This window comes from Dysidea avara, chromosome 10, assembly GCF_963678975.1.
Source record: "Dysidea avara chromosome 10, odDysAvar1.4, whole genome shotgun sequence".
Classification (NCBI taxonomy): domain Eukaryota; kingdom Metazoa; phylum Porifera; class Demospongiae; order Dictyoceratida; family Dysideidae; genus Dysidea; species Dysidea avara.
The window spans coordinates 18,829,266-18,845,991 of NC_089281.1; the positions used below are offsets into that span (position 1 = coordinate 18,829,266).

General features: G+C 37.0%; 2 protein-coding genes across 5 annotated transcripts in view; one reads left to right on the forward strand and one right to left on the reverse strand.

Moving 5' to 3' along the window:
• The window catches only part of LOC136236549 (UBX domain-containing protein 1-like), a 224,576-nt gene that overhangs the window by 134,274 nt on the left and 73,576 nt on the right, over positions 1–16,726 (reverse strand). The window lies entirely within an intron of this gene.
• LOC136236535 (uncharacterized) overlaps positions 1–16,726 on the forward strand; it is a 107,915-nt gene that overhangs the window by 49,082 nt on the left and 42,107 nt on the right. For 2 of the 4 annotated variants that reach the window (XM_066026716.1, XM_066026719.1), the window contains exon 6: positions 3,231–3,329. The exons of the other annotated variants lie outside the window; for them this stretch is intronic. In XM_066026716.1, coding sequence (XP_065882788.1) covers positions 3,231–3,329 — 99 coding nt within the window. The remainder of the gene's footprint in view (positions 1–3,230; positions 3,330–16,726) is intronic. 4 annotated transcript variants of the gene reach the window in all.

The following is a 16,726-nucleotide window of genomic DNA, read 5'->3' on the forward strand; positions in this document are numbered from 1 at the left end:
TACATAGTAACACTTGATGCCATGTTTGAATTTCGCCCGTAGTATTGGTAGTATACGGATTTACATGCTCCCTTGTCCATAGGATTCAATGAGCTCCTAGGATTGAATGAACTCCTGCTGAAATACAGCAGTATATAGTTGTTTGCTGTGGCAAATTGTCATTACAACAATAATAAAGCTAGTTATAGACTGCCACTGAACTAAAGTTAAAAGCAGGTTTCTGTCAAAACCACAGAAACACAACTATATCCGCCACTGTATAGTAAACTCTTGACTAAGGAGGTTGCTATTGTCCAATTATATGCATGCCAATCAGTGAACATTAGATCCTCTGAAATTGAATGTGTGGCTGATTTCAGCAGTTTATTAGAATAGTTATACTGTTACTGAATATTTTCCTGACACAATGCTGTATATTTTGTGACTAGAGTACCTTGATGTTGATGTTTATATAGTGTACAATTGTTGATTGGTCAGAATTTCCCACTATACTCTCCTGTTGAACTAGTTTATACAGCCGTACAGTAGTTCTGCATAGACCACATCTATGTGCATTCAAATACAATGGTAGTAGCTAGACAGGATCGTAGAATGCAACTCCCTTGAAAATGCTGACATGCTCTAAATATTGGATTTTGGTGTATATCTATATAATGTAGCTGTTTAGACAACAATCAAAGGAAAGTTACTGTTTGTCGTAAAGAAATTTTGTTTGATTGAGCACAGTCACTCGTACACTGTTTAAAATGAAGTGCTATGGTAGCATCTCTAGGTGCTATTTTTTGAATGGAGCAGTCAAAATTTAGCACTTTGAGGTGCTACCTTGGCACTTCAGTTTTAACAGTGTATACGCAAATGTAGCTGTGTACTTTTGTACAGCACTGAAATATCTTTAATTCTGGGTTTTAACTAGCATGTAGACAGACTGTTGGGAGTCTTTGGAGTACAGTATTTTTCTGATAGAGAGTAGTGTTAGCTATTTATGCAGCTTAAAGTACAAATTGAAAGATAAACATCACTGTGTGAGATTTTCATGAGACAGACAGCACAGTTGACATGTATGTATATTAAAATTTTTGGAGGGGAGGTCAAGAGCCCCCTTTGACTAGGGCTGAGTAATAGTATCAATAGTGCGATATATTGCCATAGTAAATCACTATCGTTATCGCGATAGTAGGGATATCACTATTGTGATAGTTATGATAAGCTCAGATCTGCATTAAAATGGTATTAACAACCCTTCTATACTGTTTTACAGTTGGTATTACCAGCAGTTAATTAACAAATATCCTGTGCATGCAAAATAACTTTCTATATGACCACAAATCATAGCTACTGTATACAACTAAGACTTTAAGAGCAAAGTGTTTCATAAACTATCGGGATAGTATTCACTATCGTGATATTTATTGAGTAACTATCGTGATAGTAAAATTTTTACTATCACTCAGCATTACCTTTGACCCCATAAATTCACCACTGCTGGTGCCACAAAATTATTTAAAGTACTTACGCTACTGTAAAAAATACTGGACAACCAGTAGATGCCTATAATTTCATGATAGGTTCGAGACCACACCCATTAATGATCTTGGCTGATTGATAACAATCAAGTGCAGAGACCTCACTTCTTTACAATTTGTTTACTGGAACATGATGACCATACAGTTTAGCTATATAATAATTATGTAATAATAGCACAGTAAAAATAAGGAATACTGACCATGCCTCAGTCTTGCTAGGCTGACCTGGATACTCCAATACAGCTGTCACCCTAATAGAACAGTCATACATGTATAAAAAACTGAACAAACTATTAATTTTAAAATGAAGTAGGGATCCAAGCGATAACATGTAGTGAAACAAGAGATGAATGGTATTACAGCAGAGCTCAGTGGGAAAATCCCTACTTTATTATTCAACAAAATATTTGCTATAACATGCCAATGTAGGGATTTTCTCACAGAGTCATGCTGTAGTATCATCACCTTTTGTTTTACTACTTTTTTCATCGCTAGGATTCCTACTTCATTTTTAAATTAATATTCTTTAAAATATACTAGTTATGTTTATCGTATTAACCCGTAGCTGTTTTTACAAAATGAGGACAAAAACACACATGCATGCACTGACGCATTGTCCAGTAAACTAGATTTTATGCATGCATTTAATATAACAAACTCCCATAGCACAAAAACTGTGTATGTTGTCTATAAACTACAAACACCATTGTACTCACCGTTAAATTTTGGTTCTGTATATATAGTCCCAGAATCCATTGCATCCTTCTATAACCCAGAACTTCATGCTATACCTTTAAAGTACAACTTAATTTGTTTTCCTTGTTCATATGACAATGGATAAAAAGCCATAACTCGGCTACTTTGTCCTATCAACTTTCTTTTGATAATCAAAACTTTGTAGCAGGTGAGCTACTTGTTGACTTAAAAGTTTATATGCGGTTTCAGGTACATACGTAGTTTGCTTCATGCCAATTACTAAAATCTGTATTTCTAAGAGATTGGATGAACGGTTTACAAGATACACCTGTTTGACACATATACGGTATGTAAATTTGCAAAAGGTGTTGTGCATTTTAGTTCATTTTTTATATCAAATCCAGCTTTCTGATCTATGCATGCTTAAGAGTTAAACAAAAATGCATAGCCACTAATATGTGCTTACTTAATATGTACTGTTTGTGTAAACAATAAAGTACAAGTTTACTATTGTACACCTGATCTGGACATCTAACAGTAAAATAGTTAACAATAACAAAACTCTAAACAACTTTCACTTGTCAATGTCACAACATGTTGTGCTTCCTGCTACATTTTACATTTTGAATGTTTCCTTATTGAATGAATCTTTGGTTTCAGCATGAGGTTTACAGTTACAAGTGCTTTATTAACATAACAAATGTTGCTATGCTTATTTTTTGGAGTTGAAACTTTTTCACCCATAGCAACTTGGTAAGCTTTAGTAAGTGTCTATAGGATCATTTGTGATAGTCAAGAAATGGATACACTACAGTGTAGATGATGCCCGAAATTCCAATTATACAAAATACATTGCTGTATGCTTCATGTACAGTAGTGAAAATGATGATCTATCGTATAGTTTATGCAAGTATGCACTAAACATACATCATCACAAACAGTGTTACAAGTAGATATTTACACTAGTTGTGTAAAGATGTAGTGAAGTCATATAATTTGGTTTTTCTGCAGAACAAAGAAACACCTTTGCATTTGGCCGCAGGGTCTGGTAATGAAGCTGTTGTGAAATTTCTTGTTACCAAAGAAGCTGATCTTAATGCTATGGATGAGGTTAGTATTGATAAGAGTAATTAAAATGATAGTGACTGACTATCTTGTTAACAGTAACTAGTTCAGTAACATCAGCTCATATAGTTTTCAGGTGGAATATAATAAGAACAAGACAAGTAACTATGTAGTAGTTGAGTTTTTGTGCCAAAATTTATTTGTTTTATGCTGCAGTAATTGCTTAGCACTTATTTGTTACAACTGTTAGACACTGTGTTCTCTTGTTCTTGTTGTGTTCCACCCAAAAAATTTGACAGGATCCTTTGGATGAGCTACAGGCAAATGTAACAGGCTGGATATGTATAATTGAAAATGGGAATGGGATGGGGAATGGAAAGTGAGAAGGTGAACAACCAATTAATAAAAGATGGCTGATATACGTCATCATGTCAATATACAGCTTGAATAATGCTTCTTTGCAGTGTTGTTGGATCCTTCTGCTAAACAATAGAAATATTCTAATAGAACAGTCAAGAAAGTTTTATTATCCCACCAGACAGCCACCTGCCTGTTGATGGACATAAGCTACACCTGTAACTAAGCTGTCAACAATAAAAGCTAGTTACTCCATTGAAACTATAAACAATTTTAACATGAAGAGATTTCTAGGGCCTTTTATGAGTTTTTGAAATTTCACCTGCAACTTCTGGATAAGACGTCATGTGATGGGGTATTCACTAGTATGATTTTTTTGCTGGAGCAACTCCATGAGGAGGTCCTATGACTGTATATAGTGTTATCCTTAGTCTAGGAATTCCAGCTTGACAAGAATACTACAGCTGCCACACTACATATCATGTGACTTTTATCCTGAGGTTGCAAGTACAACTTATATACAGAGACTGTTAACTACGTGTTACGCCTGGGCATGGTATGCCTCGCATGTATTATAAATATGCATAGAAATTTTAGACGAGCTACAGGAAAATTTAACAGACTGGATAAGTAGAATTCTAGGAATACGGAAATGGGTTGGGGAACAGAAAGTGAGAACGGGAATGAACAATGGCTGTTATACATCATCATGTCAATGTACAGTTGCTTCTTTGCAGTGTTATTGGATCCTTAAACAATAGAAACATTCTAATAGAACAGTCAAGAAAGTTTTGTTAACTATTTCACCAGAAAGCAACCTGCATTGAGACCTATTGATGGACTAGATTAAGTATGTAGACTAACTATACTGTCAACAATGAAAGCTAGCTACTCCATTGAAACCATCAATATTGAAGAGAAGTGTAGCTAATTTCGGACCCCTCATAGTCCTCTTGAAGATGTCCAAGCAACAATTGTGAGTTGCAATTGGATACAATGAACTCTAATAGTTTGATGCATCCATAAATCTGTCCAGTGTGTGTTACATGGTGTCTGTGTGTTATGTAGTATCCAGTACCATAGATTATATATTCGTTACCTGGGATATGAAATGGAGTACTTCGCTTTTGACACTCCGTTTGTTCAAATGCACGCCAATTCCTTACTGCTTATACAGGTATCTAGTGCTGGGGGTGGTGGCAAGGGAATTTCATGGAAAAAAAAACAGGGGGAGGGGCATTTCAATGTTTTAATTAATGGCCAACAGCAAAAAATTTATTATTGAATTATTTACACTTCCATATAGTGACCAGATCGACGTTAGTTGTTATAGAAGATCAATGACACCTGACTCAGCATATCACAGAACTTAACAAAGAGAAACAGCACTATACAGGTTGTAACCAAAACAGATGGCTATAAGCTAATTTATATCAGAGATATTAAATAGAGGGGCGTGTAAGCACCCTATACATTAGCTATGTGTTTATTAACTCTGTTATGTCTGCCAACACAGAAGCCAGTTTTTGACACTATGGTAGCTAGAAGACCACCACAAGCAGAAAAACCAAAGGAGAGAAACATGCTTTCTTACCCTCTTATCATAAACAATATTATTTAGCGCACCTCTATTTAGGCCCTAAAAGTCCCAGCACATCACGTCATGCACCACTCTTCCAATTAGCAGTGGCGTACTGTAGAGGTTTGCTACCCAGTGGCTGGAGAGTAGGCTCAATACCAACATTAGTGAGAAATTCAGCTGTTAGATAATTAGTTCATTTGTGGCAAATTGATGGAAAACTGCGGCAGTGCCACAAAAAGAACTGAAGCCATGCATGTTGCACATGAGGATAGCTACAGTGAAGCTAGGATTTACCACACCACACCACACCACACACACACAAATCTGAACATGCTGTCCAAAATTTAGCAAGAGGTGTCCTTAGGATATGGCAAATCCATGCATGTTCAAGGGTACCGTATAGTCTAAATATTTTGAGGGGCAAATATTTCGTGGTTGAGCAATGTTGCTAAAAATATATATTTTTTTGCGGATTTGCAAACACTCCAGACTATATGGAGGTCAAAATATTTCAAGGGTAAAATTCTCACTGATAACACCCAAAATGCGAAATCAGTGCAAATTTTCTCCCTCGACACATTTAGGCTATACAGTAGTTAAGCAGCCACACTTCATAAACGCATTGCAATGAAGGTGAGAGACATTCAGGAAAATCACTTAGCCAAAGCATCATAGCATGCATGAAGACGTTACCTCATACCTACACTGAAACATCAAATAGTAAGCATCAATTAAGAGAGCAAGACAAACATTGATTCAGCAACTCCTCAACAAAAAGGGCTGTAGGATTCACCCAGCAATTACTAATAGCTTTTCAATCTCTGACACTCATGAGGCTACTTTACTTCTAACATAACTAGCAACACAATCTATAGCAGACTGAGCCCAAAGATGCTTTCCTGTAACCAAAATATCAATACCTCCTGTATCATGAAACAACTTAGTCTGATGAACAAGAGATAGCTTGACTACAGACAGGTTTTGCAAAATAGCCACATTCAGGACCAAGATGAAACAACTTATCATATAACATGGTAGCTAATGCTGCATCGGTAACGGTAACAATTCCATCGTCACAGCATGTGACCTTTCAACAATTTCATCAGGGTAATCTTTTTTTCAAGCCTATAGCCAATTATGTTTACCAAGTTACCTACAGCATATACATAGATCCTTTCACTATGCCATAAGTGTATGCTCGCTGTATCCTTAATCACTGTGCCACTGCTATGTGTTGGAATATAAAAGTGTGAAGGTCCACCATTAGTGTTATCACATGAAAAAAGCCAATAGGACAATTTGTTTGGATTTAGTTGTACGACTATGTACAATCCACTATGATCAGCCATGCCTTTGCAGTCACGTGATGGCAGTCACACTCCTTTGCTGTTACTGTATGCCTTAGTCTCGCCCCCTTCCTTGTGGTCTGGTTAGTTACGCCTTTGCTGTCACATGGTGGCAATCACAAGATCAATCAAAGGATCTAGTCGCCCTCTTTGGCGCTGTCTGTAAAATAAAAGAATAGTAAGCATGCCTGTTATGCTTATGCATAAATATGTGAGTATGAATTAACAAGGAGCTGAAAGTAATGATATTGGTTGGTGTATGCATCACCTTAGCAAGTAGTCAGGAGATAACATGGAGCTTAAAGTGATGATATTGGTTGGTGTGTGCATCACCTTAGCAAGTAGTCAGGAGAAACCTAATATCATCCTAGTGTTTGCTGATGATGTAAGCAATAAAGTGATAAGTTTACGTCTGCGTGCATATGTATATCAAGACACACGGTAGTGTGTCGTGTGGCCCAAGAAGCTGGCATGCCACACCGTGAGTGTATTGACAGGAAGAAAGAAAACACGATTTTCATACTTTTGTAGCTCCGTGATCCTTCATCCAATTGGAACCAGCAGAGGTGTCCGCCAGGTAGGCCACCCCACATACCAAATTGCCTTGGCTATTTCTGAGATATGAGTGGCCAATCTTGTTTTTATTACTTCGTTTTTTTCTTATTCTTTGTCTTTTCGCACACTTTGAAAAATTGCTATAAAACACACACACGTAATCAGATCACCTTGAAATTTGGCACACATAAAGGTAGTCCAAAGGCAAATTCTGGAATCAAATTTAAGCTTTGGAAACTTTACCTGCAACTTTTGATAAGAGGTCATGTGATGGAGTATTCAGTAGTATGTTTTTTTGCTGGAGTGGCTCCATGAGGAGGTCCTATGACTGTTCATAGTGTTGTCCTTAGTCTAACTCCTCACTGGAACTCCAGCTTGACAAGCATCCTGCAGTTGCCACATTACATGTACAGGTGAACTGACTGTGGTGGAATGGATGTATCTTAATGATCATGATGGGCAATTTAAAATGTTGAAATTGACTTGAGTCAGTTAGATCTTTATTGAACATCAACTGACCCGTGGCACTATCCAACAACAACCACGTTTACCAAGCTACCACAAGACTTGTTGATATAACTCATGCATAACCAGCTCATCTTAGCTGGCACAGAACCAGTGAATACTAAATTACATAATAATTATGGCTCTGCATGTCAATTTTGCAAAACACACCTTGAGACAACTTTGTTATTGCGTGCAATACAAAACAATGATATACAATGCTCACATTGTATTGTGTACTCAACTGTTTCACTACAGTTATCACAAATATACTTTGCCTGATTAAAATATTTTCTAATTTGACTGATGTGCCAATGTATTGCATGGTCTAGTGCCAAAAGTAGTGTAACAATGTCATAACGTAATGTACACACTGTGTAACATAATGTGCACACCATGTCTAATTAAGTACAACAGGAAAACAGTTATTTTGTACTGAGTTTCATGCATCCAACAGGTCAAAGGTAACACCGCAAAACAGGTTTAAGTACTGTATATGTACACTTTCATAACTGGCAAGCACAAGTATGCCATTGTTCAAATTTCAGAAGTTTGCTTTAGGTTTAGTATTGTATCACCGCAGATCGTCAAAAAATAACACTGCCTTCTTAAGGCTACTCTCCAGCAGTGGTGTGGTGTTCTGAGTTATTCACACACAGTATTCATGACCTGTCACATATTGGAATTCATAGCAACCTTTACCACATTACATCATTACTTTGTTACACAACACCTTACATCATGTATTTCCATTACAGTCAAACACAGGTACAAAGAAATAAAAAGAAAGACATACAGAAAGTCCAAAACTGGAGTGACACAATTGTGCGAGGCATATAAATCTACATGCCTTGCACTATTTTGTCACTCTGCCTTGCGCTATTGTGTCACTGCCTTGCACTATTGCGTCTACAATTTACAGCGCAAGTTCATTACTTGCCTTGTGCTAAGCCATGTAAATCTCTTGATGTTTTAATAGTTGGATAATATGTTAATAGTTTCAAGGAATAGCTAGCAGCTAGTGTTTGTTTTTAGTTTTCAGTGTTGATAACTTAGCTAGTCTGTATACATTATCTAGTCCATCAAATTCATGTAGGTTTTCAATGCAGGATATATTGTAATTATAAACAAGACTGCTCTTATAGAGTCTGCAATGCAGGTAACTGCTCTATTAAAGTGTTTCAATTGTATAGCAAAGGGATAAAACGATTCAGCAAAGAAGCGATGTGCTTTATATAATTATTTGTATAGGAACATGATGACCTTTATCAGACATTTTCTGTTGTTCTCATTCATTGATTTATCAGTTGTTCCTGTTCCTGCTTTCTGTTTCTAGAATTCTGTTCCTAGAATTCTGTTTTCCCTAACAGGCTAGGGTGACTTGTTCCAGTGCAAGTTCTGGAGTACCTTCTACCCAATTGCAATGCACTATATTCATTATACTGATACACATAATATTCATATCCAATTCTATTACACAAGCTATTCAATGTCTACCAGATATTCCACCTATGCAGGGTGGAGTTGTTATGTATGTACATAAGCATGTTGAACTTGAAACTAAAATTTTGATATTATTCTTGTCTGCAGTTGCTTAGAATTCTCTCTCAGTTATATCACAGCACAGAGGTGGATACCGGGGGGTCAAAGGGGGCTCTTGGCCCCCCTCCAAAATTTTTTTGTATATATACTAAGATCGAGATACTCTAATAGAGCAGTGACTCTAATTAAGCTAATTACTCGAGCTAAGCTAGTCACTCACTCAGTCACTCTTATTTAATTATTCTCCATGTATTTTGTGGTTTGAAAATTCTCTTTAAATTATAAATTATGTGGCTTCACCAACTTGTCATATCACTTATAGTGCGTTTACACTGGCAGCTGGGCATGGTATGGCACAGTACAGTACGGAATGCTTAATTTTGCTGGTATAAACAGGTATCGTTCCGAGCCAAAGCGTACCGTGCCTGGTTCACTTGGCCCTGCTACTTCAACTGTGCTGGCATGGCACGGTTCACAATGATACGAAAATATACAATGATTTACTAGAAATACGAAGCACCTTCACTGTACTCTTGGCCGTGGCACAATGGTAGCCATCAATGTCACAGACAACACTAACATCATGGCTTCAATCGACCGTATCTCCATAGTCTAGCCTTTAAACGCTTAAAACGAACCATCGTCCGTCGTTTACTAACTGGTAGCCACTGATACTGTCCCTCGAATTGGTCCTTGCTTACGTGACGCGTCGCAGAGAGAGAAGGAAGAGAATAACTCGTTTCCACTTCCATTTCGTGAGAGGTTTAGATAGGTCACGTGCTGGGTATTAATCTAACCAATGTGGTAGCGATTTTTCCTGTGTAAACGCATGCCTATAACGTGCTGTACTGTGCCGTACCATGCCCAGATTGCCAGTGTAAATGCACTATAAAGGTTATTTGTTAGTTCTTATTATCCAACAGAACACATGATCACTATCACTATGATACTCTTTTGTTGAGTTTAACCTGTTTGTTGTTAATTTCTTATACTTAGTTCAGTAGTATCATTGTTAGTTGACATGATTATCATATCATCTCTGCTAATCAGCATTGGCAAAGATTGTGGGATTGTGCATGAATATATTTTGGCAATTTGTCTAAATCATTTGGTGAGGGGTACATAACACTTTACAGTTTTTTAAAATGCTGCTCTGGAACATATTTTGCTGATTAAATAAATTTAGTCAGTTGATGGATTTTCAGAGTTGAGCAGTTTAGGTCTCACCATATACTGTTGGTGTGTGCATGTTGTTGTGTGTGTTTTGTGTGCATGTATGTGTTTATGTGTGAATGTGCATGTGAGCATGTGAGTGCTTGTGTGTATGTGTGTGTGTGTGTGTGTAGTGTGTGTGTGTGTGTGTGTGTGTGTGTGTGTGTGTGTGTGTGTAGTGTTTGTGTGTAGTGTGTGTGTAGTGTGTGTAGTGTTTGTGTGTAGTGTGTGTGTGTGTGTGTAGGGTGTGTGTGTGTGTAGGGTGTGTGTGTGTGTGGGGTGTGCGTGTGTGAGTGTGTGTGTGTGTTTGTGTGCATAATTGGGAGTCACGTAGCACAATGGGTAAGACTCTGGGCTCAAGTACTGGAGGTCCCGGGTTTGATTCCCGATCAAGGATTTTGTTTGGGCTTAATCAGCTTTGCTGTCTGCCCTTTTCCCCCAAATAAAATAAAATGTGTGTGTGACTATGTGTATGTGCGTATGCGTGTGTAGAAGTCACAGGCACATTTTATCAATACATTTAAAATTATTATATTGCAATTTTGTTCATAAGTTGTGGTACTTATGGGTTTCTGATTATTGTGGATGTGCTAAGCATGGGCACAAGCTTTTATATAAGATTGAACTACTCTAATGGAACAGTCATTCACTTAAATCATACGAAAATATTTTATCCCGAATTTTTTTTTGCACAAAAATAAAGCAAATTATGGTACCTGTATTTACTCAATTTGTGCCACAGGTGTTGTATAATTTTTGACGATGAAACCCTTCGAATTGCACCACACTGCAGTATTATTTGAGGGTGCGCTACTAATGTTTTAAACCTGCCACTATACTATAGCTATTTTCTAACATTATAGTTTTATAACAATCACAACGTGTTGCTACTTACTTCTTCTATACAAGACCTTTTTTTACTCAAGTCCTTATAACACAACTATGTCATTCCTCATGTTATGTGGACAATTTACTAAGTAATGTCCAGAATTTTGATTATGTGACAGCCGTTAAAGTTAACTAGGAGAATACCTTCCTTAAATTGAGATGGAGATAATACTATAGGTATTTGAGCACTGATAATAAGTATTTATAAAAGTATGCTATTTGAGGGTGGTACAATTAATTTAATTTTTCAAAAACAAGGATGAAACCCTTCAAACTTACCACACTGTGGTACTATTAAAGTGTGCAGTACAAATATGGTAGTTTTTTTCATAAATGTTGCTGTACTAACATATGGAGTGGAGGGTTTGGATGATGCGTTTGGCACCAGCTAGGGTTTCAAATAGATTTCATGCTTAATTGCCTACGTCTGGGTCCATAAAATATGTACAGTTCATTTTATGTATGTACTACATAGCCTTGCCAGATAGGCCAAACCAATATTAGTAACTCTGATGTCTTGTTAATGTTACATCAGAACTGTGTGAACTTTAAATGTCTACAAGAAACAAACTACTGTACCCAACCTTGTTTGCTAAAATGTGGCTTAATTATTGCACAGTGTCTTAAATAGTATAGTAGCACTGTTTAAGTAAGGATCCCCCTTAAAATGAGTCACTTGCTGCCCAAAATGCTACTTTTATAAGTTATCCTAGAAACATCTTACATGATGAAAATCACTTTTATGGAATAAGATTAGTCCATCTAACATCAAATACAGGATTAAAAGTGAGAAAACACTTATAGACAGCTGGATAAATAATTTTAAACAAGTTGATGTTATGCTACTTCTAAAAACCAGGCGGCCATGCAGTTAATACTTTCCCATTCTAACTAAATAGGCAATTAATCAACCAACCAATGATATTTTATTCATGCTATTGCTATTATTAATTTAATTCAGCTAGATATTGGATTTGTAAATACTGCATATTTTGTAATTCATTAATTATTTTGTAATTCTGTAATTGCGTTGCTATGTGCTGCTAATGAAGCGTAACTATAACAAACCACTTTGAACTGCAAATTACGCACAGAAATATCTTCTCAACTGTTTTATAGTGTGTCTATCGTGGTTTATCATGCAAATTGTTTAGAGAAACTCTGGAGGCTGCCCTACATTTTTGTTCGCGTAAGTACGGGTAATGCCCACCTTTCAACTCAAAGTATACGCTATCTCTGGTAGCCCAGGAGGCCTTCAATGTTATTTTGAAGCTGCTAAACGTCTAAAATCGAAAGGGTAGACCGTTCATGAAGACTCGCCATACTTGTATTTCAGACAGCTGAGAAAAAAAACTACCGCAGAACAAAGTTCATGTGTGTGGAAGTTTAATACAAGCTTAATTCAGCTTTCAATTCTTACATCCTGGTTGCTTTTTACCATTTAACGATTTTGCTCACATGGGTGCATATGGACAAACATAGATAGGTACACACATACGCACGCATGCACGCACGTATGCACGCACGCATGCACACACACACTTTTACAAAAACAATTTCAGTAAACCAAGTGCATGCCCACAGCATGCGTCTGGTTTAAAAATCACTCAAACTTGAATTTTGTCTACCTGCTTGCCTGGCCACGGTTGAAAGCAAGGCTGAAGGCTAAACGTAGCAACATATGGCACATCTGGATAGTTATCTCCTCACTCTGTGCACACGCCATGATTAAACTTTGGCTGCTTTAGACAGTTGAGCCTGATGTGATGACTAACTGATTATTAAATTTATATAACAAGATTTATAATTAGAAAAATTTTTAATGCGACAGCCAACTCTTCTTGTTTTCTGACACACCAATGCCCTTGTTCATGTTCTTTATAGTGCGCGACGACATGAGATTAGTGTGTATGTATGTATGTGTTTACACAAATCAAGAGATGCACACAAAGTAAATAATCCTATGAATTGCCATTGTGTGCCCTGCAAAAATGTTTGAAGGTAAATGATTTATGCATTCTCGAAATAATTATAACCCATTGTTAAGCACCTAACCTGTAGCCTTAATGATAGTGTAGCTTGTGAGTTTCCACTGCGGGATGAAATAATGAACTGAGTATGACCAACAATGCGATTATATAACGAGTCTGGATTGATCACCTTACCTTATTCATATCAATATTTGATCAAGTCATGTGGTCCTGAATACAACATGAATCACTGTTCGGTAGCCAATTTGATAAAGGTTTTTTTGGTGTTGAATAGTAGTTTTGTAGTAACTGTACAGTTGTGATGTTAGTGTATGTACATGACGTCTTTTGTTCAGAGGAGATCGGCAGTGATTGAGTCCCTTTAGAACTTAATTACGCAAAAGTCGATATTCTGGGATGAAATAAAATGTGTAGATTATGTAACAAAGTGTGGCATCATTGTTTTGTTCACAAGAATATACGTGCTAGAAGAGACATGTCAAATAGAGTTATATAGGATGTTTTACAAAACAAACTACATTACCTTAATGCTTATAAGAAGTGCAATCCATATACCGAACAACCCCCTGTCAACCCCCATTTGCTAGTTTTTGTATTGCAACTATTAATGCTCACTTGAAATTTCAAGCCAAAATATACAATTAAAGTATTATTTTAAAGCAGTGCTTAAATTGCTGCCGACCTCCTCTGTCTTTTGGTGTTATATAACTTACTGTAGTTGGCTAGTGTATCAGTAGAATCAAGATTAATTTCATAGTAGCTAAAAGTTATTTCATGTACAACATAATAGCTTTAGGATTAAGAAGTTGCAACATTCTGTTTACAAAGGTCAAATTTTATTGGTGGAGTGACATACATGTACTTGTATGATATTGGTCTTCAAAGAGTTGTGTTCAGCAATGGTGTGTGTTTTATTAAAGTGTTTTAAATGTAGTGATGTTCAGTAGTTATCACTTAGTAGTATATAGTTACAGTAGCTTATATTCCTAACATTGTTATATTACACAATACTACTGGGAGTTGGTATATGTCTGTTTAAGAGACACACGAATAGCCGAATTAAGTTGAAAATCTGTTTTGAACTATGTATAAGCTGTGGAAATATAAAAGAGTACAAAGATTGAGCTAAGTCTTAATGTTACAGAATAAGGTACATATCACAACATACATACATGTTGTGTATGTACCTGAAACACTAAACAATTTACTTAACCCAGTATGTGATGAGACATACTGGGTGGTAACCAAGTTTGCCACCTACTCATTGAGTGTACTAGTTATCACTCACTATTTGGAAAGAAAAAAACATTGTGCACACGTGACTGGATCTGTGAAAATTCAACACACCCTATACTATACAATAGACGTGTACATACGTACATTAGTAGTTCGTGATGATGTTAACAATGCAATTATACTACTGTTGTTCTATAGGATGGTTGGAGACCACTGCACTATGCAGCATCAAACAGACATAGTGAAATAGTAAGGCTTCTGATGGAGTTTGGAGCTGATGTCAATGTTGAGACTAACGTATGTAACATGTGGTATATATTGGTATGCATGGCCTAGTATTTGTATTGTATTACATATCTATACAAAAACAGCCAAGCTGTGAAAAAGGGTATGGCCCCTAAAAAGCCAAGGTGAAAAAAGATGTGAAATCAAGGTGCAGCCAAAAAATTTATGGCAAAAATTTTAATAACGACATTTCTAGTGAGTGTGTAGAACAAACCTGCTATATTCCATAGTGAGTTTATGGAACAAAATCCACTATGAAATTCGTTATTCCATAATGGGTTTTTGGAGCAAAATCTGCTATAAACCCATTATTCCATAGTGGGTTTGTGGAACATAATCCGCTAGATGAAATTTGAAGGCGCATGTCTCAGTGATGGTTTAGCGGATTCAGCTCAAATTTGAAACAGGAGGTCCCCCACCCGAGGGAGTTTCTACAGTAAAAATGGTTACTTTCCGGTCAGGCACTATTGAGCTATGGATGTGTGAAAACGGCATTTTCTTGGTTCCTGTAAAACTGTTGCACGCGCGCCTGCACTGGCTGTACTTGGCCTCATGACACACTATCGTGTTTCTTGATAACATGTTCATAATTTGGTGGCACCACCTCACACTTTGTCAATTTTGATATTTTTAATACAACGTGAATCACTGTTCAGTGGCAAATTTAATAAAGTTTATTTTGAAACAATATGGTGGTGTAGTTCTGGAATAATTGTATGCTAATGAATGTACGGTAGTATCTCTATTATCGGAAGTCATTGGGCCCTGAGTGCATTCAGATAATCAAAAAGTTTAAATAATTAATTTATATGCTGAGCTCTGTTCAATTACTGTACACCTTAAACAAAATGCTCTAATAGAACAGTCATTCTTCTGTTTGGATAGTAGAATGTTCAGTTAATAGATGGCCAGATTATGAAGGGATGGTTTTACATGGCATCGTTTTGTATTACATATCATAATTGGCCAGTATATATATATATATTTTTTTTTCCTCCGACCCTAATGGCACTACCTTCCACCCACACGTCTCTATGGAAAACAAGCTAGAAGAAAAACATAAAAAGGGAAAAAGAAAGAGTTTACCTACAGAAAAGACACCTAAAGAACCTACAGAAGCCCAGGGAATGTTAGTGAACTGGTAGATGCCCCTCTGCAACAGCGAGATCTATTGCCGGGGCACACCAAGATGCTTAGAGCGTGATCGAGAACCACGGCTGCACATGATGGAGGAGCGAAGCAAGGAGAACCACAAACTGCAATGGAACTGAGCCCATCACCACTGAATATGGGGAACCCCACTTCTCACTGAGTAATTGAGCCAAATGCTTATAGGTGGTAGTGGCTGCTTTTCCTATTCCACCAGAGGAGGAAAAAACTAATGAGGTAAAACTGCCATGCTCTACTTTGCGTATACGCTCCTCATAAGTACGATGCTTCTCAGCCACTACCACTACCACCTTGGCTGCCTACGAAAAGTGGCAGCCAAGGTGGTAGACCGATTGGAAGCTGCAAAAGAATTAAAAATGCGAACATCAAAAAGGTGCGATGATGTAAGTACCTCCAAGCACTATAGCAAGCACTTTTGGGTTTAATACACCTAGTGAATGGCTTAACAGTTGTGGTGGACTGTGCTGTATGATGATTGTATGTCTTCTCATATGGAATGGAGGCACGTATGTGTATTTCTGCATATATATGCTTTGGCTGATTTTTTCAACCTTGGCTACTTGGCCCCAAAAGTGTGGGGCCAAAACATACTTTTGAAAATAGTATGGGAGCCATGGTCTCCCTGGTTCCAATGTCTTTGTCCTAGTGGGAATGTAATTAATAAATGAAGAATGACTGACGTTAGTGTGTTTTGTTGTTGAACTCATACTATTGTGTGTATGTTGAGTAAACTGATAAATTATGACTACCTTTGAACATTGTTGTGTCATAAAG